This window comes from Sardina pilchardus, chromosome 15 (genome assembly GCF_963854185.1).
Source record: "Sardina pilchardus chromosome 15, fSarPil1.1, whole genome shotgun sequence".
Classification (NCBI taxonomy): domain Eukaryota; kingdom Metazoa; phylum Chordata; class Actinopteri; order Clupeiformes; family Clupeidae; genus Sardina; species Sardina pilchardus.
This window is the reverse complement of record NC_085008.1, coordinates 25,303,645-25,330,891: the sequence shown is the minus strand read 5'-3', so window position 1 is coordinate 25,330,891 and position 27,247 is coordinate 25,303,645. Positions and strand designations below refer to the sequence as shown.

General features: G+C 42.0%; 1 protein-coding gene across 4 annotated transcripts; it reads left to right on the top strand.

Annotated features, from left to right (window-relative positions):
* Positions 1-447: 447 nt before the first annotated feature.
* LOC134101677 (vitellogenin-like) lies at positions 448-27,247 on the top strand. 4 transcript variants are annotated; one of them, XM_062555399.1, is made up of 34 exons: positions 448-492; positions 625-645; positions 738-889; positions 1,760-2,011; positions 2,094-2,255; positions 2,366-2,514; positions 2,621-2,771; positions 2,876-3,033; positions 3,135-3,300; positions 3,385-3,510; positions 3,592-3,810; positions 4,077-4,294; positions 5,581-5,666; positions 6,331-6,455; positions 6,538-6,639; positions 6,751-6,870; positions 7,067-7,253; positions 7,368-7,461; positions 7,553-7,738; positions 7,853-7,997; positions 8,133-8,349; positions 8,949-9,235; positions 9,423-9,461; positions 9,562-9,624; positions 9,733-9,939; positions 10,041-10,183; positions 10,278-10,416; positions 10,598-10,727; positions 10,840-11,023; positions 11,129-11,223; positions 11,341-11,435; positions 11,556-11,721; positions 26,743-26,904; positions 27,051-27,247. In XM_062555399.1, exons 1-34 carry the CDS (start codon positions 450-452, stop codon positions 27,152-27,154), a joined length of 4,893 nt encoding a protein of 1,630 aa, XP_062411383.1. In that variant the 5' UTR covers positions 448-449; the 3' UTR covers positions 27,155-27,247. The 4 variants fall into 4 exon arrangements, with proteins under 4 accessions (XP_062411383.1, XP_062411382.1, XP_062411384.1 ...); XM_062555398.1 differs by lacking the exons at positions 26,743-26,904; positions 27,051-27,247 and adding exons at positions 11,831-11,992; positions 12,117-12,298; XM_062555396.1 differs by lacking the exons at positions 448-492; positions 625-645; positions 738-889; ... (27 more) ...; positions 11,341-11,435; positions 11,556-11,721 and adding exons at positions 16,109-16,169; positions 16,333-16,353; positions 16,470-16,621; ... (27 more) ...; positions 26,308-26,402; positions 26,493-26,658.

Sequence of the window (27,247 nt, the reverse complement as noted above, 5' to 3'; positions counted from 1 at the left end):
CATTCACCTCTCAAAATGTAACAACACATTCAGTAGGAGGGACTTAAGTTATGCACACCTCTCTGGTCGTTTCTCAAGTCGAACACTATTTGAGCAGTCCAATGTGCAATTATGCGTATGTATTCAGTAGCCTTTTGAGACTTTACAAGTAAATGCAATTTACAAACTTTAATTCCACAATAGTTCAACATTCTAAAATTCAAAATTCTTATGCAACTTATGCAACATTGACTTTCCCTTTGGCAAGGTCAATGCTAAAAGCCAGGGTAACCTAACCTGAGGCAGAGCTGGAGAGAGTGCAAGTTATATACTCTTACACGACTCCACTGCCAACGGCCCTGTTGCTCATCACACAAGTCTGGTTAATCATATACTGAACCACTGATATGTGGCCAGCACAATTTCACTATAAAAGGTTTGTCCATCCTTGGCTTCTGTGACATCCCCAAATGATGAGGGTCCTTGTGCTTGTCCTGGCTATAGCCTTTGTGGGTAAGTTTGTCTGTATAGACAGTTAACACTAGAATGGAAATGAGATGGTACAGATTCAAATCAGTGTACGACATATAGTTTATATAATTTGTGCGTGTGTGTGTGTGTATTTGTTTGTTTCTCTCATCATAGCTGGTCAGCATGTGAACCTTGGTAAGTTGCAGCCTCAACCTGAAAGTAAAGTCCAAAACATTTTTGTTGTATATTCTGAATTCTGCCAACAAATTAATTAACTTTCTTCATAGCTCCTGAGTTTTCGCCCTCTAAGACCTACGTGTACAGATATGAAGCTCTCCTTCTTGGCGGACTTCCTGTGGAAGGTCTGGCCAAAGCAGGACTGAAAGTCAACAGCAAGGTTCTCATCAGCGCTGTGGCTCAGAACACCTACTTGCTGAAGGTAGACTTCAATTACCTTTGCTGTAACTGATTAAGGATACCTAAATAGTGTTTTATCCGTGCAACCGACGGCGTCTGTATTTCATTCTTTCAGGTTTACACACTGTATGGGCTCCAAGAAACACTTTATTTACTCTAAAAAAGGCAATGTTTCGATCTAAACCGATCTTTATGAAGCAAATAGGCCTAAGACATGGAAGAGACGGCCTACAGTAATTTCCATTTTGCAAAATCAATGTATAAACCACAGCTAACAGTTGGGAATTTACAGTATATCACATGGCCATAGACCTAGTAATCAGACAGCATTATGCAAAATATATGGAATAGCAATAAATAGATACAAGATCTCATAATTATGAGAAAGATAAAGATCTCGTAATTATGAGATAATTATCTTGTAGTTATGGCATTAAGATCTTGTAATTATGAGATATTATTATCAGATATTTAAGCTGATTACTAGGCCTATGGTCATGTGATAGGTGGTCTCTTCCATGTCTTAGTTGCCTGATGAAGATCTGATGAGATGTTATAAATAAAGCATTTATTGGAGGCCATATACAGTGTGCAGATCATCTCCTTCTCTCTCTAACATGTTTTGTCTGGCACCTGTAAAAACATATTTTGGATACTCACTCCTGTTTACACAAAGGTTCGTAGGTTTAGCCACAAATTCGATTAAAGCAAATTTTCCTGTTTGACAAGGATGACATTGTTTCAAACTTTGTCAAACAAAAACTTTCAAAAAACGTAGATTGCTGCTCATGCAGCACCTTTCTCCCTTTAAACTGGACTGAAGCTCCATTTGTTCTGCGTGCAGTGGCAGAAATATTTTTGGATGAATTTATCATTGTAAAATTGTTTCTAGCTCGCAGATCCTGAGATCTTAGAGTACAGCGGTGTCTGGCCAAAGGACCCCTTCGTCCCAGCCACCAAGCTCACCTCAGCACTGGCTTCTCAGCTTCTGATTCCCATCAAGTTTGAGTACGCTAATGGTGTGGTTGGCCAGCTATTTGCCCCTTCTGAAGTCTCCGCTACAGTTCTGAACATCCAGAGGGGTATCCTCAACATTCTTCAGCTCAACCTCAAGAAGAGCCAGAATATTTATGAACTGCAAGAGGTAAGGCCAAAACCCAAAGAGAGTATTTTGTGTTCAGTCAGTGTAATGGCAGGTAACTAGCATGTCCATTTTTAACCAAAAGGCTGGAGCCCAGGGAGTGTGCAAGACCCACTACGTCATCAATGAGGATGTCAAGGCAGAGCGCATTGTTGTCACCAAGTCCAAGGATTTCACCAACTGCCAAGACAGGATCATTAAGGATTTGGGCCTGGCTTACTTGGAAACTTGTGCTGAATGCCAGCAGGTAAGAGACACAGCCCATCTAGTTCAGATCTAACATGATATGACTGATGACGTGCGTTGTACGTGTACAGTACATGTTGACTGTCAATCAGTCCACTTTAAACCCCACAGAAATCAAAGAGCCTGACTGGAGCCGCAACCTACAGCTACATCATCAAACCAACCCCCACTGGTGCTCTGCTCACTGAAGCCACAGTGAGGGAACTCCACCAGGTCACACCTGTTGCTGAGATGGGTGGGGCTGCCCAGATGGAAGCCAGGTACTGTACGAGCTTTTACCAGAATTTTTAAATAGATTTCATATAACTATAAACGCAAAGCCTTGTAATTGTAAACGTAATGTGGTCTTTTATACCATGATGACAGACAAAGCCTGACCTTCCTGGAGGTTGAGAGGGCTCCAATTGTGGAGGCTCGTGCTGCATATGCGGCTCGTGGATCACTGCAGTATGAATTTGCAACTGAAATCCTTCAGACTCCCATTCAGCTCATCAGAATCACTAACCCAGTGACTCAGGTATGGCTACTGGTTGACATCATTCTCCCTCCAAGCAATGATCTTCTCTTTAAGTTTTTATTTCTTTATCTATTTTCTAAAACTCATTTGTCCTCTCACCTCAGGCTGAGGACATTCTGCGTCACCTGGTTGCAACCAACGAGGCTAAGGCCCATGATGATGCACCTCTGAAGTTCATCCAGCTGATTCAGGTCTTGCGTGTTGCCACCTTGGAGAACCTTGAGGCCATCTGGGCTCAATTTAGAGCCAGACCAGAATACAGGTATGGTATTATTACATCTGTGAAAGAGTTGTGTTTGTCTTTAAGAATGATAACATGGCCTGTATATCCATACATTGTACAATTCAGTCTTATTGCTGCAGGCGCTTTTTCTTGGATGCCATTCCTGTTGTTGGAACACCAGCTGCTGTGAAGTTCATCAAAGAGAAGTTCCTGGCTGATGACATCAGTGTTTCTGAAACTGTTCAGATTCTTTTGGCTGCTGTGCATATGGTTCCTTCTGATCTGGAGATCATCAGACTCATCTCTGTATGTTGACAAGGGTATTACAGATTTTCGTTAAACATTCTCTCAAAGGACACTACTCACAACTCTTCTCTTCTAATCATACAGTCCCTGGCCCTTAATCACAAAGTTCAGGCACACTCGGTTCTGCGTGAGATTGCTATGCTGGGATATGGTACCATGATTGCCAAGTACTGTGCTGCCATTCCTTCTTGCCCCGCTGAACTCTTGAAGGTGAATGTCTTATGGGTATTTTCAGTATTCATCTTTCTTCTGAATTACTTTGGACTAATATGATTATTTTGTAATCCTCAGCCCATCCACGAGCGTGTAGCTGAGGCTATTGCTAAGGCTGATGTTAATGAAATAACCCTGTTGGCCAAAGTTCTGGGTAATGCTGGCCATGCTTCTAGTCTTAAACCAATCATGAAGATCCTCCCTGGATTTGGTACTGCAGCTGCTGCCCTCCCAGTCAGAGTTCAGACTGATGTTATCTTGGCCCTGAGGAACATCGCTAAGAGGGAGCCTATGTTGGTAAGTGTAACAGGGGGCAGCCACTCACTCCATAGTTTACTTTATTTAATGGGGACAGTGCGCATTAATCAACAGATAACATTTTTTTATTTATCCAAAGCTATACTTATTTATGTCAATTATATTACAAGGGCCTAAGTCCCTGGAGCAACTCAAGGGCGCAACGGTGGAACTCAGAGTTAATTTTCCATCTGTTGTCCCTAGACAGTTCCCCAAGATGATTGGTGTCTCTCTTTCTGAGGTAACCTGTCTGATTTCCGACCCAGGTGCAACCAGTGGCCCTTCAGCTGTTCATGGACAAGGCTCTTCACTCTGAGCTGAGGATGATGGCCTGCATCGTTTTGTTTGAGACCAAACCTGCTGTGGCTTTGGTGTCCACTCTTGCCAACGTGCTGAAGAAGGAGACCAACATGCAGCTAGTCAGCTTCACCTACTCCCACATGAAGTCCCTGTCCAGGAGCACTGCCCCAGACCTGGTCACTGTGTAAATATTGACTCATATTTCGTTTATTTACTATTATACAACAGTTAGGTAATTTCTGATTTGGGTGAGAAGCATTGTATGAGTCATCACCAGTGCAAGAGTTCAATTTATTCAAAGCGAGAGGGCAGCAATTTCACATCAAAGTTGAGTGAGAAAATGTGGTAAAAACATATAGGTAGGTGAATGTTTAAATAAATATGAGACATATAGTATGTAGCAGAGTCGCATAAAGTATCCAAAACCCACACTTGAGTAGAAGTACAGATATTTGATCAGAAAATGACTTAAGCATGGAGCCCAGGAGGTGTCTTTGCAAGATATTTTTGTATATTGAGCGAATGTGTGCTCATTTTATGTACTGTAATTGTGGTCTAATTTTTACTAGATTGCGTGCGCAATTTAGTATTGTGTACTCATTTCACAAAACATATTCATGCATATTAATGAAATAGTGTGCTCATTTCACTAATGTGTGCTCTCAATTTCGTGAATCATGCACACATTTTACTATACTGTGCAGTGTGCACGCAATTAACTAAAATGAACTCACTAGGTTATTTAGTTAAATGAACAATTTACTAAAATGAGCGCAAAAAATACTAAATTGAGAGCACATCTTCTGGACATACCAAAAAATCTTGCAATGATCCCCCCCAGGATTCCGTACTGAAGTAAAAATAGTTTGTCCAACATGTTTAGAAAGGCAGTTACATCACAGTCCATAAACACGCTTTGACAGCCTAAACAAAGGTGCTGTTATTGAAAAGCAAGCAGTTCAAATATGACTATGCATGTAGCTCCTTACATACAAGTAGGAACAAGAATATTCATACCCCTGGCAAATACTGATTTAATGTTGATTTCCTCTTGGCCAACATCCAACATGTTTGTTATGACTGAAAATGACACTGCCAAATGCCAAATGCCAAAATATTGGTCAAGAGAAAACCAACATTAAATCAATATTTCCCAGGGGTATGAAGTAAAAGTAAAAGTAGTTCACATCTCTGGTAGTAGGATGTACAAGTTACCTTGTACATTACAAGTAGAAGTTACATTGTAATTATACCTGCGGCCTAATTGCAGTCGTGGCGATATCCTTACCAACACCACTCCCAATGTCATATTGCCTGTAGGGGAGCAGAGGCCTTGGCTGGCCTCACCATTGCCATCTGTCTAGAAATGATTGCAAATGCTGCCAAGTTGTAGTTATTGAGTTGTCAGCAAGTCTGTAAGTATTAAATTAGCGAGGCTGCTAACAGATGTTTGTACGTATTGGTTCTTAGTGCTGCTGCCAGTAATGTTGCCATGAAGATCCTGAGCCCCAAGCTGGACAGACTGAACTACCGCTACAGCAAAGCCATCCACATTGGTATGTACAGAAGCAGAGTTGTATAAAGTATCCGAAACCCACACTTCAGTAGAAGAACTATTTGATCAGAAAATGACTTAAGTAAAAGTCTTAAAGTATTTATTATTTACAGTACTTAAGTATGACCAGTAAAAGCTTTCAAGGACAACCAGTAAAAGCTTTTTCAACCTATTTCCTCCTATGTTGTCATACATTTGAACTATTCAGATCGTCACCACGTGGCCAAACCATGCCATTACACCACTAACCAAAACATATAAATGGCTCCAGAATCCCGACGGTGTTACAAATCACTCCCAAAATCTAACTTGGGTCATTTCTGACATTCCCTGAAGATTTCATCGAAATCTATCCATTACTGTTTGAGTTATCTTGCTAACAAACAAACAGACAAACAGACAGACAGACAAACAAACGCCGGTCCCCGATGAAAACATAACCTCCTTGGCGGAGGTAAAAATAAAAGCTCAAGTATAGATACTCCCCACTCATGCTTGAGTACTCCTCTTAAGCATTTGTACTGAGTTTGTACAGTACGTACAGTACAGTACAGTACATACAGTACAGTACAGTATGTAGAGAGGATGAGCTACATTCATTGAAACCATGCCAGAGAGTTACCATTTCCGATGCTAAAATGTCACTGTTTAATGCTCATTCCCAGATCCTCTGACGTCTGGTGTTACTGGTAGTGCTTACATCATCAACGATGGTGCCACCATTCTGCCCAGAGCTATTGTGGCTAAAGTCCGTGCCTATCTTGCTGGAGCTGCTGCTGATGTTCTTGAGGTTAGGAGAAATCAAAAAGTTCTCTTGCTTGCCATAAAATAATGTTTTTGTATTTGTCAGTCATCTGATGAATTTCCCTCAGGTTGGAGTGAGGACTGAGGGGATCCAGGAAGCCATCATGAAGTCCCCAGCTCTGGCTGAGAAAACTGACAGGTTGACCAAGATGAAACAAGTCCTGAGGGCTGTAAGTAGCAATACTCTTTAGTTAGTAATCATAGTAATTGTCTTTGCACTGGTATTCACACTGAAACCAGTCTACCCCTTTCTAATACTATATTCCCATGTGTGCACACAGCTGAAAGAATGGAGGGCTCTTCCCCAGAGCCAGCCTTTGGCCTCTATGTACGTCAAGTTCCTGGGACAAGAAATTGCATTTGCCAACATTGATAAAGATCTTGTTAATAGGGCAATTGCGGTATGTTCAATATGTAAATCAGTATCTTTATCATGCAGGTTTTCAGATAGCATTGTATTGTATAGTATTGTTGTATTTAACCTGTTAGATTAGATTTAATAAAAGACTATGATATCGGCATAGAGCTTGTGAGGCTAGATATTCGAATTGGTTTCTCACTGGGATTACAAAATATCATTGTTTTGGACATATCCAGCTTGCCATTAGCCCCGATGCCAAGATCATGCTGAAGGATTCCTTGAGGGCACTGCAGACTGGCATTACTGCTCAGGCTGCTAAGCCTCTTCTGGCTGCTGAGATTCGTCGCATCTTCCCCACTGCTGTTGGTGTGCCAATGGAGCTCAGTCTCTACTCTGCTGCTGTTGCCGCTGCTTCCATTAAACGTAAGATTTCTGTATTAGTATCTGTTCTGTAGGCAACATTTGAATGTGTTACCATTACCATCATTGTGTGGATAAAAATAGCACCACTTCAATCAATTTTATGTGTCCTCCTAGTTCAAGCCGTCATGAACCCACCTCTTTCTGAACCTCTCAGTGCTGCTGAGCTGTTGAAAGCAGACTTTAAGTTAGAAACAGAGACTACTCCAAGGTACCAGTATAAAAGGATAATATGTCACATTGTTCCCACAGCGCATATTCAAACCGTGGTGAAATAAGGGGTGCTTCTCTTCTTTCTGTAGCATCTCCATGCACACCTTTGCTGTGATGGGAGTCAACACTGCCTTCCTTCAGGCTGCCATCGTGGCCAGAGCCAAGGTTACCACTGTGCTGCCTACTAAGCTGTCTGCAAGAGCAAACATTCCAAAACTGAACTTTAAGATTGAGGCTCTTCCTGTGGAGACACCTGAGCACATTGCTAAAATCCGGTAAAGATCAGTGACTGTAGGAACATGGCAAGATCATCCAAATAGATGATATATGGTTATAACAACATGTTATTATTATTCTTCATTATGTTATGTTTCATGTTTGTCTGGCAGCTTTGAGACCCTTGCCATCTCCAGAAATATTGAAGACCTTGCAAATGAGAGAATCACACCCATAGTCCCTGCGATTGTTGCAACTGAGCAGCTGTCCAAGGAAAAGTTTACCTCCAGGCTGTCAGCCTCACTTGCTAGTAGCATGGTAAGATAAACACAAGTACATTTCACATAAAATCGATTGATGTACAATAATTGAGGGACATTGGTACATTAGGAATATTAGAAACCTTGGTCTAACTTACCTTTGATCACACCCATGTCTGCTCTTTTACTACAGGCCCGATCCTCTGAGGTGATTTATTCTGATCTGTCATCTGAAGTTGCCCCTCAGCTTAGAGCAGGTACACCAATCCAGAAGACCATCTGCGTTCCCGCCCCTCTCCTGGGAATCAAGGGATGCTTTGAGCTCACCTCAAGCAATGCTGCCTTCAACAAGAACGCACCTCTAATCAACTTGATTGGACAGCATGCAGTCTATGTTGCAGTGAGACCCGGTAAATTAAAATCCTTTTAGCGACTGATGCTTCCATTGTCAGAGGTGGAAAGGGCCAGCTTGAAGGCCCGATCACATTATAGACGGCATGCGCTGCGCCCACCGCTAGGTTGCTCTTGGTTGAGATAACGTTCTACGATTTTTGTTGCTGTTACCGCTCCTATTTCTATGGTTACTGCTGGGCTCCGCGCAAAAGACCATTCACTTACAGCGCGCCGCGGTCAAAGTTCAACATATTTCAACTTTGACCGCGGTACGCGCAACAACGGCAAAGCGGCAAAATGCCGCCGGCGCTGCGCTTTGCTGAGCACAGCGGCAGACCCGTTTTTGCGCTCTCAACCCATTGAAATGAATGGGTTTCATAGCGCATGCCGCCTGTAATGTGATCGGGCCTTAAGGTGCCAACCATTCACTCACTTAAATCAGCTGATTCTAATGAACACAACTTTTGAGCAGCTAATTGATGAGATCACCTGTGTTAAATGCACAAGTAGATCCAATGCATGGTTGGACTTTTACTTTCTGAAGCTGAAGTTTTCCACCTCTGCCCATTGCATATTTCTTGCAGTTATTTTCACATTTTGCCTGTTTTTCCCCTAGCTGATGGCCCAGCTATTGAGAGACTGGAAATCGAGGTCCAGATGGGACCCAAGGCTGCAGGCAAGCTCCTGAAAGACCTGCCCACTTTCCAGGACGTTCCAGAGGGCAAGAACATCTTGCTGAAACTGAGGAAGATTCTGGAAACTGGCATGAGGAACAGCTCATCCAGCTCCAGCAGCTCCTCCAGCAGACTGAGCTCCTCCAGCCGTGCCAGCCTCAAGTCCTCCAGCTCCATGTCCTCCAGCAGCTCCAGCTCCAGCTCCCGCTCTGTCAGGCGCTCATCCCAGGTGAGCTGTCACACAGAATGAGTCCGCAATTTCCAGAGACATAGTGTAATGTGGAATTCTGAGGATTGGATCGGTCACTTTCTGGATTATGATCCCAGGAATAACTGAATTTAACTTGATGACAGCATCTTTGAGTTAATGTCAAACTAGGAAATGAAAGTAAACATGTCAAATATGTCCTTTCCAGGAAGCAATGTACAAGTTCACCAAGAACCACATCCACCTGGTAATGACCATATTGCTAAGTTTTTTTTGACAATTGTTTTTGCGTAAATTTCCTCTGGTATGCAGTGTATTAAATTATGTTAATGCGGTCTGTCCAAAAGCACAGAACCAGCACTGATGTGAGCAGAAGTAGTGCATCCAGCTTTGAGGCCATTTACAAACAGGTAAAAACTATTATTACCATTCATCAAATTTGTAGACATAAATGTAGAGAATAATCTAGAATTACGAGAATGGGATGCACAATTTAACTACAAATGTACAATCACTAGAATGAGTTCCTCGGAAACGCCATCGCTCCTGTTGGGGCAGTCATCTTCCGCGCTGTGAGAGCTGACGAGAAGCTGCTGGGATACCAAGCTGCTGCCTATCTTGACAAGGAAAACTACAGACTGCAGACCTTGATCTCTGCTCTGGCTGAGACTGACAAGTGGAGGATCTGTGCAGACAGCATTGTGCTTAGCAAGCACAAAGTCATGGTGTGCCACTAGCATCAGGCTTTCTTTAATCTTTATTTTCATCACCATGACATTAACATTTCTTAATGTAACAAATAATTCCTTACAATGTCTGTCATCAGGCTAAGATTGCTTGGGGAGCAGACTGTCAGGACTATGCCACTATCTTGAAGGCTGAGACTGGAGTAGTTGGCTCAAGTCCTGCTGCCCGTCTCGGAATGGAATGGGTGAAACTCCCTGCCACTGTGTTTGTCTATGCAAGGAGGTAGTCACACTGCATTTTGTATTTTGTCTCTGAAATATAGGAACGCTAAATGTTCCCATGGTTCTTAACAGTCTTTTATTCTATGTCCACCAAGGCTGGCGGAGTACATCCCTCAGGCGGCCTTTTTGGGTGGAATCTCAGTAGCCAATGAGAAGAACACTGAAAAAGACATTGAACTGACCATTGCAGTCCCCACTGAGAAGACCCTGAACATCATTCTGAAGACACCCAAGGTAGATGGATTTCTCTGAACTTAAAACAAATTAAAGGTACACTATGCAATGTTTTCTTTACGGAGCCAATTTGATGGTAAACAAGCTTGTAATGGGTGAATCGTTCACCTAGCATAGCTATACAGCATAATAGCGAGTAATTTTATAATTGCTGTTTCTCTTGTGGTTTATTCACCTGTAGATGACCCTGTCCAAACTGGCTGTGCCTTTGCCCATCGCCTTGCCACTCAGAAAAGAATATGTTGACCGCATCCTTGCAGAGGAAGACATAACTGAAAATTTCAAAACCCTTATTGCTGAAGGCACCTCAGGTAGTCGAAAGAAATCATGATCTTTACTTTCATATATTTTTTTAAATATTATGACAAGCACTGTTGAAGATGTTGAAACATGTTTGTAATCCCCCCCCACCTCCCCCCACAGCTCAGTGTACCATGGTTCGTGACATACTGACCACGTTCAACAACAAAAAGTACAAGAATGAGATGCCAATCTCCTGCTACCAAGTGCTGGCTCAGGACTGTACTCCAGAGCTGAAGTTCATTGTTCTCATGAAGAAAGATCAGATCTCTGAACAGAAGCACCTCAGTGTGAAGGTGTCTGAAATGTAAGTCTTGTATCTGCACCACTGTACTGTACATCAACAGCAACTCTGTTTCTGTCTCTACATTATGTCTTGTTCATTATGTTTAATATTACTGTCTCCCTACAGTGATATTGATCTGTACCCCATGGGCAATAATGTGCTTGTGAAGGTTAACGGACTAGAGGTTCCACTCTCCAACCTTCCCTACCAACATCCAACAGGTCCATCTTCAATCCCTTAGTATCGTGGAAATATTTATCAACGGAACAACTTAATATCTCAGCTTATCCATATGCATATATCGGGTTGATTATGTCTGTTCCGCTTTGTTTCTGTAGAATCCATCCTGATTAAACAGAGTGGTGAGGGTCTGTCCATTTATGCTCCCAGACTGGGTCTGCAGGAGGTTCACCTGGGCAAGGACACATGGAAGGTAAGTACAAAATCTCATGGCCTTGGGCATGTTGCCATGGATACCCGTATTTTAGTAATAACCAACTTATTGAAATAAAGCTAATAAAACTAAAGACTAAAATAAACTGTTCTCCTTAAGGTCAATGTTGCTGACTGGATGAAGGGCCAGACTTGTGGTGTTTGTGGTAAAGCTGATGGAGAGACCAGACAAGAGTACTCCACACCCAGCGGCTACCAGACCAAGAGCTCCGTCAGCTTCGCCCACTCCTGGGTGCTTCCCGCTGAGAGCTGCCGCGACAGCACTCGTGAGAAAGAAGTTCTCTTCCTACACAATCTCATTTCCTATTTTCACCATTAACTTCTCCACCTTTCTGACTGGGTTGAAATGTCTCCATATCTTTTGTACCTTTGCAGAATGCCACATGAAGCTTGAATCCATCAAGCTGGAGAAGCAGCCGATTGTGAATGGCCAGGAGTCTAAATGCTACTCTGTGGAGCCAGTGCTGCGTTGTCTGCCTGGTTGCCTCCCTGTGAGAACCATGCCCGTCACCATTGGATTCCACTGTCTGCCCACCTGTGAGTATATGGCTGTCTCGGATTCTTGGGACATTCTGGTTTTCATGTTAACGGAATGTCTGCTATTTCAATATATCTTGTGAAGTTGAGGGTTCATCTTTAATGGTGTTCTTCTCCTCTTTAGATTCCAGCCATGTGGATCTGAGCAACATCTCTGAGAAGAGTGTGGACCTTAGGGAGACTGCCGAGGCACATATGGCCTGCCAGTGCAACGCAGAATGTGCATAGAGTGATCACTATTATGATGTCCAACATTTGTTTTAAGGTGTAAGCATTAAGTTCAATAAAGTTTTCTGTTACGCTACATTTTTGCCTACTGTATGTTTTTTCTTTATTAGGCATCATATATTTACAGTAGAATTCAGATTCATATTTGTGTTGAAAACCTGTTTGTGTGTGTGTGTGTGTGTGTGTGAGTGAGAGTGAGTGTGTGTTATGGAGATTATAGAGCAATAAAGGTTTCAGCACAATCTGCCTGTGGAACAGACAAGCAGTCCAAAAAGCAAAATCAGTCAGTGTTCTGAGAGGTGAAAAAACACTGATGCCCTCAGAGCGGCATTATTATTCAATCAGGACCAGAACAGCAAGATACTTCCACTCTTATTCCTGCGACCATCAGGTTATTAAATGAGGACAAACGTCAGGAGTAGGTGCAGTGGTGTAGTTGGGTGTTCCCAGGTGCAGGGTTGTGGTTACTGACAGGCTGAAATGAATGTTAATGTGAATGTGAGTTGTATGTGTGTGTTTAATTACAGCTGCTTCTATTTAGGATTATACTTATTTATTATATTTTATTACTTTTTATTTTATTATATGAGACTGGGGACTGTCAAACTGAATTTTGAGATAAATAAAGCTTTCTGATTCTGATTCTTAAGACGGCCTAAACGAGTGAGGGTATACTGTATAACAATAGAGTAGGCCTACACAACTGTTTCACCAGCATATTGAAATGACACGGTCAAAAGTTAATTCAAAGCAGTCGTTAATTTAAGGTCAAGTCTGTATGAACCAATAAATGAACCCGATGACCCTGACTAATAATAATAAAAAGTACACCATCATGAAGTCTCTGATATTTGCAGGTGTGCCAGTATTACTATGCGTCATTAACAACCTTGGTCCAGGCTACTGAAATTTGGAAACTATCATGGTCCAAACTTACAAAGTAATATTCAGTACGACGATTTTGTGACAGTTGTAACTTAGATGTTAGTTGAATGATGCATCATACCATGATAGTAAAAAGCTAACCTCCATAGGGGGTCATCCCTATGCTCCCAGGGCCAGATACGTTCCCAGAATAACATGGCTGATAATGGGAAAATAAAAAAGGATCCCAGGGGCATTTGTTCCCCTGTTAGAAGTTTACTATGTTCCTCAGATTAACATGGTACATTAGATAATGTGAACATGAAAATGGGTCTTGGGGCCCCATCTTGTGTTCCTTTGACTACTGATTTTCACATCACACACAGTATATGCCAAAGGAGTTTTCATCAGACTAATAAAGACAAACGAAAAACAGCATTTTATATATATTTCAAGTAGGCTATAAGTATTTTATTTCACCCAAAACACCAACCATGACACTCACGACAATATTTGGTTATATTGTGTATAGTTGTTTTGAAACCTTGTATAATATGATTGAATAACACTTAAAGAGAAACTATGCAGGATTAGCGATTTCATCTCTGGTTTCGGAGCTTTTCATTTTCGCTCATTTTATGCTTGCACATTTCTCTGCAGAGCTTCCCCTACAGCTTTAGCGTGTATATTTATACATATATAGGCCATATATATACAAATATGTACATTGCAAGCGTGGTTCTTCTTGTTCCGTGCGCGTCTCAGACTTCCAAATGTAAACAAGGAGCGATCGCCTCCTGAACAAACTGCAAGGCTGCAATAGCAGATAGGGACACTGGGGGCGGGAGGAAATATGACTGTTTTCGATAATACTGGTCAGTCAAGCAAAACAACGATTTATAAGCGATTTTATGAAAAAGTTGAATAGGGTCTCTTTAATGAAATATTTTAAACATGAAATGTGTCCTGACCCCGCAGGGTTATTTATTGGCTGAATCTCAATATGCCCCTTCAGGTCTAAGCTCTGAACCTTCAAAAATGTCACTGATATCCATGAATGATTGAGTTTGAGAGTCGGTAAGGATTCAAAATGCTACTTTAATGGAACTTTAATGGAAATTTAACAGAAATGGGACATCGTTTGTGACATATTGTTAAATTGACACCCTTTGGGTAACCCATGTGTATCAAATTACAATATTATGAATTGTTGATAATTTCCTGAAGTGAAGTTTGCATTAACGCACCCCAGATTTTTAGATAAATAGAATGATGTATTATAGCGGTTGGTATAAGTAAATTACAGGACCTGGAAAGCATCTGTGCTGTTGACCCATTAATTGCCTGCATTTGTTGATCAACCTGAAGTGAAGCCAAAATGTCAGAGTGTTTTGCCAGATAAAGAATTAACATGATGCCAATGATTACAAATGATAACCTGACCCCAAGTTCATGTAACTTGTCTGAACACCTTACATTTAAATAAATCCAGGTCATAAATGGTAAGCTCTAAAATATAAGTTATTTGATGAAAAAGACCAAAAAGGCAAAAGATTGGTAACAAGTACACACACACACACACACACACACACACACACACACACTTATTTCATGTATATCCAAAGCAAAACCTACACCCTGTGCTACAAATATTGGCTCATGAAATGTAACTAAATAAAATACAAAAAAGTTTTTTTTTTTTTTTTTGGTACAAATACTGACACGGATAAAAACATATTTTTGAAAATACTAAAATACCCAAACACTAATAGGGTACTGTAGGTGAAACTTCTAGCTGGCCTGACACAGAATTAACATTAATATTACATTTTTAAGAACAATTTTCATGTTCTTAAAATCCCCTCTTTCAATAAAAGGGACAATCAAACAGTTGAGTGCTAACTGTATTTAAGCTGTCACTAATGACACCTTCTAAAAGTATCTAACTTCTAGCATGAGTTCATTTTCTCTATAATGACATTCAGTTTGCTATACAGTATGTGTGTGGAGACTGTATATTTTTTTGAAAAAGACTTCACCTTAAAAGGAGAATTACAGCAATGTTTCACATAGCTCTCTGTTTGTCGAGGTCACTAAGTAGCCATTTTGTCGGTACAACAAAAAAGGCTTTAAGCTGTTGGCTGCAGCAACTCAATCAGTGACCTCAAGAAACAGAGATACAGTATATGTGAAAAATCACCAGAATCTGCCATCTTCAAGAAGAGCAGAGTCACTTCCTTTCCTGTGTTCAAAGTTGATTCACTGGGAAGGAGGGAGGGTTCAAATATATATATATATTTGAAATATATTTTAATAATATATTTTGAAATATATTTAAATATTCTAAATTGTTCCCCCCAAAATATTGTTGACATAATATGTATATTTTTTTCTGTATATCCATTTCTGTATTGTTGTTCTGTCTGTATGCCCATAAAGGTCTACACAACATTTTTTAAATGTATGTTAATATTCAAAATTTACCCACAAATATAGTTTTGACACTTAATCATGTTTCAATATTAAATTTCCCTGTATGAGACGATTTCTGTGCATCTAACATGGACATTGCCATTGCCAACATCAGAAAATATTGCAAAATCTTAAAGCATAGCCTGTGATATGATGAGTGATGAAATGTTGGCTTATTTGAGTTTTTCAAAATACTCTCAATACAACTTCACTCTAAATCCTTCAACGTGTTTTGTTAAAAACTACATTTGATTTTGTCCAAAACTGCAAAAATACAAATTGCAAAATAAGCTTAAGTGATTAATATGTATTTCAAATACATCTACAGTAATTAAAATACCGTCTGCCTTCTATCAACCACAGTCAGTATTTGGAAATATTCAGAAGTGAACAGAGACGGGCAGGTCAACCTAACCTGTTCAGGTTAACAGCACCCAACCTTGGACCAGTGAATTGTGTGTGCATCGCACTGATTTGACGAAATAGGCCTCAATGTTTGATTTTTTCAGGTGATGTCATCAAACATTGGGCTTTAAAAGAGCTGTGTGTAGGTGCTGTTCTCTACATCCAATCATGAGACTGGTTGTGCTTGCACTGGCTCTGGCCCTTGTGGGTAAGTGGAACGAACTTTAACACATTAATCAATGTATTATTTTGCTGTTTAAAATAATAGCACACAATGCTGAATATGAAGTATTCTAATTTCAATTTAAAACATAATATTTTATCTAAAATACCTTCAATGATTTAACATCTCCTAACTTTTATTTTCTCAGCGAGTCAACATGTGAACCTTTGTAAGTGAAAATTTATATAATTTAGTAGTCAATTTAAATATAATAATCATTTTTTAAACATCAACTTTCTTCTGCTCTTTACTCCGCAAACTGATAAGACATATTAATTTCAACAGCTCCTGAGTTTGTCGCCTCTAAGACCTACGTTTACAAATATGAGGCACTGCTTCTTGGTGGACTTCCTGTGGAAGGTCTGGCCAGAGCAGGAATGAAAGTCAGCAGCAAGGTTCTCATCAGCGCTGAGGCTCATAACACCTACATGCTGAAGGTAAGATAACACGCATGCTTCAAAAATGTTATCTAGTTCAACATTTTTTAGTTTGATTATTGATTATTGATGATTATTCATGATTACTATGCGTTTCATTCATGGATGCTCTATATTATTTCATTAGCTCGTAGATCCTGAGATCTTTGAGTACAGCGGTGTCTGGCCAAAGGACCCCTTCGTCCCAGCCACCAAGCTCACCTCAGCACTGGCTTCTCAGCTTCTGATTCCCATCAAGTTTGAGTACGCTAATGGTGTGGTTGGCAAGGTGTTTGCCCCCGCTGGAGTCTCCGCCACAGTTCTGAATGTCCACAGAGGTATCCTGAACATTCTTCAGCTCAACCTCAAGAAGACCCAGAATGTTTATGAACTGCAAGAGGTGAGACGATAAGTATAGTGGATGAGATTGTGCTATTTTCATATAATGTCAATAAAGGAAAGGAATGTACAGTATGAACCAATACTCACCGATGAAACCTTAAAAAGCACAAAGCTTTTGTGCCGCAACTGCAGGGCTTGTTCACTGAGTAGATTGTGTTTGTCACACAACCTTATTGCTGCTCTTCAGGCTGGAGCCCAGGGAGTGTGCAAGACCCACTACGTCATCAGTGAGGATGTCAAGGCAGAGCGCATTGTTGTCACCAAGTCCAAGGATCTCAACAACTGCCAAGAGAGGATCATCAAGGATTTGGGCCTGGCTTACTTGGAAACACTGGTAAGCAAAACAAAATAATTCAGGTCAGATTAGTTCAGAATGTCTACATCCTTACTGTTTTTTATGCTATTGTTGAGTGTTACTTGAGTGCAAAAATGAGTCAAATTCCGTTTGTTACGCAAACCTGCCAATAAAGCTGATTCTGATCTTCTAATAACTGTCCAATCTCACACACAGCAAGCAAAGAGCCTGACTGGAGCCGCAACCTACAGCTACATCATGAAACCAAGCGCCACTGGTGCTCTGATCACTGAAGCCACAGTGAGGGAACTCCATCAGGTCACACCTGTTGCTGAGATGGGTGGAGTTGCACAGATGGAGGCCAAGTATGTGTTTTCATCATATATAACATTGTCTTGTCTCACAAAATAGAACTTTATTTATCAATTTAAGGCCTTGTAAACTACATATCTTATTTTGCACCTTGGTTAAAGGCAAAGCCTGACATTCCTGGAGATTGAGAAGGCCCCCATTGTCCCAATCAACGCAGAATATTTGGCCCGCGGATCCCTGTTTTACGAGTTTGCCACTGAAATTCTTCAGACTCCAATTCAGCTTCTGAGAATTAGCAATGCACCAGCTCAGGTGAAATATCTAAATAACATATAAACTCATTTGTGACACATTTTCTTTACATATTTTCAGATGCCTCATAATGTCTATACATCTTTTTCAGATTGTGGAGATTCTGCACCATCTTGTTGCCAACAATGTAGCTAAGGTCCATGAGGATGCTCCTCTGAAGTTTATCCAGCTGATCCAGGTCTTGCGTGTTGCCACCTTGGAGAACTTGGAAGCCATCTGGACTCAGTTTAAGGCCAAGCCAGAATACAGGTATGAACTGCCCCACCTTTAGTATTTAATTAAATATATGAACACCTTCTTGTCATCTGTATGAATTGTAACATAATTGTTTCAGGCGTTGGATTCTGGATGCCATTCCTCTTGTTGGAACACCAGCTGCTGTGAAGCTCATCAAAGAGAGGTTCTTGGCTGGCGACATCAGCATTCCTGAAACTGTTCAGATTCTTTTGGCTGCTGTGCATATGGTTCCTTCTGATCCTGAGATCATCAGACTCATCTCTGTGCGTGTAATCATGAAGTGTTGCTTTTCATTTTAAAAAAGTTATTCAGGAATACAATGTTTATAAGTCTCTTCTCTCAATTACACAGACCCTGGCCCTGCACCACAAGGTTCAGGCAAACCCTGTTCTGCGTGAGATTGCTACGCTCGGCTATGGTACCGCGATCTTCAAGTACTGTGCTGCAGTTCCTACTTGCCCAGCTGAACTTCTGAAGGTGATCATTTTCCGTTTAACTGCAGGACTTTCCTTTGGTATGTATGAGTTTTTGTAAGTAACTGACAATGTACTGTACACCCTCTTCCCTCAGCCCCTCCACGAGCTTGTAGCTGAGGCTATTGCTAAGGCTGATATGGCTGAGATCACTCTGCTGGTCAAAGCTCTGGGTAATGCTGGCCATCCTGCCAGTCTTAAACCAATCATGAAGATCCTCCCTGGATTTGGCTCCGCAGCTGCTGCTCTCCCCATTAGAGTCCAAGTCGACGCCATCTTGGCTCTCAGAAACATTGCTAAGAGGGAACCCAAACTGGTAAGTCTAGCATTTTCCTGCCAACAGGCAGAATCACAAATGATTATTTTTTTTTTTTTATGGGTTCCTGATCAAGACACTTAACCTGAGTTGCTTTGTGGACAATAGCCCTTGTAATATTATTGACATTTGTAAATCACTTTGGACAAAAGGCATCAGCTAAATTATAAATGTAAGTCATGCCTTTGCTGATGAACTTATTGTCATTTATTTTTTATTTACATTATTGTTTTTTAGGTCCAGCCAGTGGCATTGCAGCTGTTTATGGACAAGGCCCTTCACCCCGAGCTGCGTATGGTGGCTGCTGTTGTTCTGTTTGAGACCAAGCCAACAGTTGCACTGGTGTCTACTATTGCTAGCGTTCTGAAGAAGGAGACCAGCATGCAGATTGTCAGCTTCGTGTATTCCTACATCAGATCTCTCACCAGGAGTACTGTGCCAGATTATGCCACTGTGTACGTGCAATATAGTTTGGCTTACTGTATGTTGCTCTCCTCTTAAACTATGGTTAGTTGTCTAACATGGTCATTCATGCTCATTTTAGTGCTGCTGCCAGCAATGTTGCCATCAAGATCTTGAGCCCAAAGCTGGACAGACTGAGCTACCGCTACAGTAAAGCCATCCACCTTGACCTGTTCAGAAGTAAGCTTGTTTCTCCATTTTTCTTAATAAACCCTGAATTAGTTTCAAAAGGTAATGATAGGTGATTTGTTTTTCCCCAAATGTTAAAATGAAATCCCCTATTTTTCTGAAGGCCCTGTAATGGCTGGTGCTGCCGGCAGTGCCTTCATCATCAACGACGGTGCCACCATTCTGCCTAGAGCTGTTGTGGCTAAAGCTCGTGCCTATCTTGCTGGAGCTGCTGCTGATGTTCTTGAGGTGTGTAAAACAACAATGTCCTCATATACTGTAAACTGCTCAACTAAAATAGTATCTATCTTTGTACATGTATGAAATGTTCCTTTTGCACTCTCAGGTGGGAGTGAGAACCGAGGGAATTCAGGAGGCCCTTCTGAAAACTCGTGCTTTGGAAGATTTGGAGGACGACAGGATCACCAAGATGAAGCGCGTCATGAAGGCAGTATGTAACAGTGAAATGACAATATAATTAACATATACTGTATCTATATAATTAAAAAATGTTTCAGTGTGCAAAATCCTCTTCAATATTTTGCAGATTGCTGAATGGAAGGCCTTGCCAAAGAGCCAGCCTCTGGCATCCATCTATGTCAAGTTCTTTGGACAGGAAATTGCCTTTGCAAACATTGACAAAGCTATAATTGATCAGGCAGTTCAGGTAAAGAAGTTTGTCAACACTATTCACTTTAAACACTACAAAAGTGAGCTGCATTTTGGTGCTTTGAGTTTGTATGTTTAAATGTGATTATTTTCAGTGTGGGCATGTTATTATCCCTATCTCCAGCTTGCCACTAGTGCCGATGCCAAGACCATGTTGAAGGATGCTCTGAGAGCTTTGCAGACTGGCATTACTGCTCAGGCCGCAAAGCCTCTTCTAGCTGCTGAGATCCGTCGCATCTTCCCCACTGCTGTTGGTGTGCCAATGGAGCTCAGTCTCTACTCTGCTGCTGTTGCCGCTGCTACAATCAAAGGTAATATCAGGAAAGATATGCACAGGTTTGACCAATTTCATAATCATGATTGGTATTATTGGTATGCTTTTGTTTTCAAATCCAACATCTCTGCAATCCATCCAACTTCTACAGTGAAAGCAACGATTACTCCTCCTCTTTCTGAACCTCTCACTGCTGCCGAGCTGCTGAAGACAGACATCCAGTTGGAAGCTGAGGCCACTCCAAGGTACACCTCTTTCAAAAATATCAAGTATATCTAAACACATTCCATGTACAAAGCAATTCTTCCAGTGCAAGTCTTCAAATGTTTTCTCCTTTCCGCAGCATCTCCATGCACACCTTTGCTGTGATGGGAGTCAACACTGCCTTCCTTCAGGCTGCCGTCATGGCCAGAGCCAAGGCTGTCACTGTGCTGCCTGCCAAGCTGGCTGCAAGAGCAGATGTTCCCAAACTGAACTTCAAGATTGAGGTTCTCCCTATTGAGACACCTGAGCACATTGCTAAAATCCGGTAATGACATTTCTGTCTATATGATTCAAATATATAAAATACTAATATTATGTTTTATATTTCCATGTCATTTACTCTTATTAATTTGCTGCTAGTGTTGAGACCCTGGCTATTGCCCGTAACATTGAGGACCTTGCAGCTGAGAGAATTACACCCATGGTACCAGTTGTTGCTACACAGCTGAGGTCCGCTGAGAGGTTTGCCTCTTCGATGTCTACTTCTTTCAGTGCAGTAAGTCCATTGAAATCTCCCCCCTTTGATAGTCAACTCAGTCATGTCCAAACATCCGAATTCAGTAATCTAATCAATTATTATTATCACCCACCTATTCCCAGTCCTCCGAGATCATTTACTCTGACCTGAAGCCTCAACTGAGGGCCGGTGTACCCCTCCACAAGACCATCTGTGTGCCAGCTGCTTTCATCGGAATCAAGGGATGTTTCGAAGTCACCTCTAGCAATGCTGCCTTCATCAAGAATATTCCTCTCCTCAACCTTATCGGAGAACACGCTGTTTTGGTTGCTGTGAAACCAGGTAATATATTTCCTTCCCATACATTTCCAGAAAAGGTATATTTTAATGGTACACATGCTTTACTAATCTATTACTTTCAAACAGCTGATGGCCCAGCTATTGAGAGACTGGAGGCTGAAGTTCAGATTGGACCCAAGGCTGCAGAGAAGCTCCTAAAGGAAATCAACATCATCGATGAGCAAACCGCCGAGGGCAGAACCATCATTACTAAACTGAAGAAGATCCTTGAGCCTGCTCTGAGAAACCGCTCTTCCAGCTCAAGCAGCTCCAGCCGTAGCTCCTCCAGCTCTTCAGCACGTGCCAACAGCAAGATGGTCGCCAGCTCCAGCAGCTCCAGCAGCTTGCTCAGCTCCAGCATTTTTGGTATCAGCAGTTTGCTGAGCTCCTCCAGTTCCAGCTCCAGCTCCAGCTCCAGCTCATCCAGCTCCCGCATGTCAAAGGTCAGTTTGGATCATATTGCATTGTATACATTCGAATGTGTCAGACCTGAAGCTATGATACCATTGAAGTGATTTGCCTAACTTTCTTTAGCTTTGTTAAGCTTCTCTTTCCTTTATTGCTCCATAGGCCTCCCTCAAGCAATACCCATTCAAGAAATTCCACAAGAACCAGGTATCTTAAGATTTTGCTGCTGTTTCAATGAAAAGCTCAAAATACCTCAATCTTACTATACAATACATTGCTGTAAAACATGTCTAACTTCAACAATTGTGATTGGATATTAGCATCTGGTCTCTCGCGGAATCTCCGCTCAGAAACTCAGAAGCAGCGGAAGCAGTGCATCCAGCTTTGAGAACATTTACAAACAGGTGAGCTCCATCGAATGGCATAGCCTCAACCTTTATACTGGATGGACGTTTAAGACCTACACCTGAGGTGTAAATAAATTCTGTATAACTTTCAATGTCATTTTCCATCCACATAGAATAAGTTCCTCGGTAATGCTGTCGCTCCTGCTGTGGTGGTCATCGTCCGCGCTGTGAGAACTGACCAGAAGCTGCTGGGATACCAGGCAGCTGCCTATCTTGACAAGACCAACTTCAGACTGCAGACCATCATCTCTGCTCTGGCTGAGACTGACAACTGGAAGATGTGTGCTGATGGTGTTGTTCTGAGCAAGCACAAAGTCATGGTGCGACTCATTTGTCTCATTTGGCTAATTGAGTAAGGTAGCCATAAATTATGCATTTAGATATTTAAGAGTATTTGCAACTTCTGTGTCACCAGGCTAAGGTTGCATGGGGAGCTGAGTGCCAGGAATATGCCACCATTTTGAAGGCAGAAGCTGGTCTTCTTGGTGCAAGCCCTGCTGCCCGTCTGGAGCTGGAATGGGTGAAGATCCCTAAAATTGTCACTACCTATGCAACCAGGTACTTTGTCATTAATCAAATAACTATTTAATTATTATTTGTATTATTCATTCTCTATGTGTATTCTCTTTATTCATTGTTCCTATGCATTTGTATTTTCTATTCAATGTAACCACCCAGGCTGGCTAAGTACATCCCTGGTGCTGCCCTGATGGCTGGGATCACTGTCAACAAAGCCAAGAACAGCGAGAAAGAAATTGAACTGACCGTTGCCATCCCCACTGAAAGGACAGTGGATGTGATTGTAAAACTGCCCATGGTGAATATATCCAAACGGTCTCATTATGATTCTTTCAAACTTTAAGTCGGTGGTAGTGTCAAGGGTTCAATTCCCAACAGCGACCGTTGTGACTTTAAGCAAGGCACTTAAGGTTGTTCTGGGTAGAATGACCCATGTACAGTAGAACTGACATAAGTTGCTTTGGATAAAAGTGTCAGCCAAACAAGTAGAATTGATCACGCTGATTGTGTTTTGTGTATCCAGATGACTCTCTCCAAACTGGCCTTGCCTCTTCCCATTGCCCTGCCAATTGGTGCGGACGCAGCTATCCAGTTCATTCCAGAGGAGAATATCCTTGAGCAGATTCATTTCCTGTATGCTGAGGCTTCCTCTGGTGGGTATTCATTCCAGGGGACAATATGATTTTCATTAGAACTACTTAAAGGTTGGGTACGGAATTAGCAAAACGGACGGCAGAGTTTGAACATATACAACCTCAAGTCCCGCCCTCCATGCACGAGCGACAATTCAAATGCGCAGCGCGAGAGCGAGCCAGGCTAAATGAAATCCCATCCTGGCGTCTACAGCACTATGAGCTCTAGTCTCCATACAATCACTCACATCAACTTCCCCAATTACATTCTTTATTCACCTCCAAAGGGTTGTAGTACATATGGTTCAGTAGCCATAGGTGTGTATATTTGAACAGAATCTGGTTTGTTCTTACCTGGGGTGCGTTTCTAGAAAGCGTCGTTTGCTAACTTGCGTCGCAATCTTGGGAGTTCGCTCCGTCGTTCTTGAATTTGGTGTTTCTAGAAAAGGTAGTTCAAACTCTCAATCGCAAACAAGGACGCAAAGTTTGGTCGTTTGAACTACTGCCCCTGGGCAGTCGCACCTGTGTCGTACCTTGGGAGTTCCAGTTGGTGATGTAGTCAGTGCAAGATCGCCTGACCAAAAATCACAAGCGCCCAACCAAAAATCACTAAGTTGTTGTTTTCTCGTGACTCAATGATTGCGCTATACTAGGCTAATATAAAGTAAAATACCGTTGGGCTCATTCTTGCTACGTGTGTTACCTTGCGTTCATTTGCGTGTTGGTTTGCGTTTTGGTAGGCTACTGTTATGATATTGACAAACCCTCGGGTCAAGCACACCGTTCATTAGTATAGTGGTTGAGGCAGGAGGCTTATCATCACAACATCGTAGGTTCTTTTCCCGTATGCATCACACATGCTTTTGTTTCTGACTAGTGAAACGTGGAAATAACCCTAATAAGTAATGTCGTGGAACTATTAAACTGATGTCGTGTTCCTGGCCACCCGATGTAAAGCAATTAAATATATTTAGGTCTAACCTATTGTTGTGTGTGTGGTGCCTGCTCTTACTCAAAAGTGACATGGAGAGGTGAGATGCGAACTTGGGCCGCGCGCGCAATGTACTGACATGCAACAGCTGAACCACCAGACACCGATTTAGTATTGTGATAATTTGTAATTAGTCTAGGCCATATATATTTTGTACAGATATTTTTTAGATATTTCACACAAATAAGTATATATTGGACAGCTTAAGCAAACTGTTTCATGTGCTTGCATAGGTTTACGTTTTTTTCTGATAGCAATGATAATGCCAGCATGAATCACTTTGGGTTTAAATTAGACTCGTCGACACATAGTGGGTGCCTCTCAACATCCCTCCTCGATCCTCGGTCCTCTATCCCATTGTTGCCGCCCTATCATTCAGTGAGGACGAGGATCGAGGAAGGAAAGGAGAATCTATAAAAGACAAGTGATAGGCATCCAGTGACGGAGCATTTCTAGCGGGTGGGGTATTATACGTTGACACCTTTTCCACCAATGAAATGTGCCGCTGGGTCCTCAACAACGTTGTTGGAACAACGGTGTTCGAACAACGGAGGTAGCGAATTGCGACACAGGTACGATGCTTTCTGGAAACAGGTGTAACACTGTCGTTGTTTGATAGCAAGTTGCGTCGCACCACGGTGGTTAAACAACGCTGTTGCTAACTTTTCTAGAAACGCACCCCAGGGCGATTATCTCCTGAAATATCCGAGTTTAGTGCTGCCCCGTTGGTTCGCCTATTCCACCGTAGCTCCAAGCTGTTAAGTTTCGATTTCATGTTTACAGCACTCTTCGTGTCATGGTAAAATGTAATTTTTGCTACATAGCTTATTTATTGCGTGGGTGATTGAGTTTCCGTAGGTATCCGCTGCCTTAGTTAGTTTGTATAGAAATGAAGTGACACATACAACAAGAGGGGAACATGGACGTGCAGCAGCAGGCAGTTGGTTTCGTTTCAGCACTGACTCGCGGTCACCAGCTTTCGAAAGGGTCGCGCGCGGTGGGGAGGGGGAGTAGGAAGAGGAGTAAGACGTTAGATTGACGAACGAGCTGTGAAATGATGGTATGGGGTGAGGAATTCTATTGGCTGGAGTTTTTCGAGCCCTGCCCGTTCCGCAGATGATTGACGTGTTTAATTTCCATTTCAGTGCTTCCAACTTAGTGGCTATAAGTGGGTTAGGAATAGGATTTCAAGTGATTTTGCAAAAATGGCCAACAAAGCTAATTCCATACCCTACCTTTAATGCAAAACAAGCAATTACATACATATTCACCACTTCGGTACATAATCTGTTTCAGCTCAGTGTAGCATGGCCCAGGAGACTCTGACCACATTCAACAACAAAAAGTACAAGAATGAGATGCCAATCTCCTGCTACCAGGTGCTGGCTCAGGACTGTACTCCAGAGCTTAAATTCATGGTCCTGTTGAAGAAGGATGAGCTCACTGCACAGAACCACATGAACGTGAAGATTGCTGATATGTGAGTATTCAACAGTAGTGAGTAACCCATTATATCATGAGGGTGTAGCTAAGAATGCTGATGACCTTTTACTATGACTTTCTGCAGGGATGTTGACCTGTACCCTACTGGCAGCGATGTGCTGGTGAAGATTAACGGTGTGGAGGTTCCTGTTTCCAATCTTCCCTACCAGCACCCCTCAGGTAAATTGGGCACTTTACTTGTCTAAACTTTACTGTTCCATTGATCCAACAATCCTTGTGGGTTTTTCCCCAATACAGTGTTATATAACAATGTCTTTTTGGTTTTAGCCCCCATCCAGATTAGACAGAAAGCTCAGGGCCTGTCACTTCATGCTCCTCGCCTTGGTCTTCAGGAGGTTTACTTCAGCAAGGACCAATGGAGGGTAAACATAGCCTGAATTGCTTTTACATTGATGTTGGGATTTTTAAGAAACACAACAGAAGTGAGACTTCTGTACAACTGTGTCTTTCAGGTCAATGTTGCTGACTGGATGAAGGGCCAGACTTGTGGTGTTTGTGGTAAAGCTGATGGAGAGACCAGACAAGAGTACTCCACACCCAGCGGCTACCAGACCAAGAGCTCCGTCAGCTTCGCCCACTCCTGGGTGCTTCCCGCTGAGAGCTGCCGCGACAGCGCTCGTAAGAAAGACACTTTCCCCTCCTCTGTCACCTTCTCAGTCTCTGTCTTCCCTACAGGCTGTAACATCTTTGTGTTTCCTCTAGAGTGCCGTCTGAAGCTTGAATCTGTGAAGCTGGAGAAGCAACTGATAGTGGATGGCCAGATGTCTAAATGCTACTCTGTTGAGCCAGTGCTGCGTTGTCTGCCTGGTTGCCTCCCAGTGAAGACCATGCCAGTCACCATTGGATTCCACTGTCTGTCCGCTGGTAAGGGTACATTATGGTTAGGATGTGTGCTCAAAAGCATGTGTTTGGGACTCCTGGGGTTACACACAGATATCCGTCACCTTGGGTAACCTTTTAGCTTCATTTGTGATCAAGTATATCTGACATGACTTCTTTCTCCTCTTTAGAATCCAGCCATGTGGATCTGAGCAACATCTCTCAGAAGAGTGTGGACCTGAGGGAGACTGCCGAGGCACATATGGCCTGCCAGTGCAATGCTCGCTGTGCATAGAATACTATGAATTAAACTTGAGAGACGTTAAACATTCCCAGTATCCAATCCTTTGTATGTATGAAACTGAAATAAAATTAGCATCAGAATCTA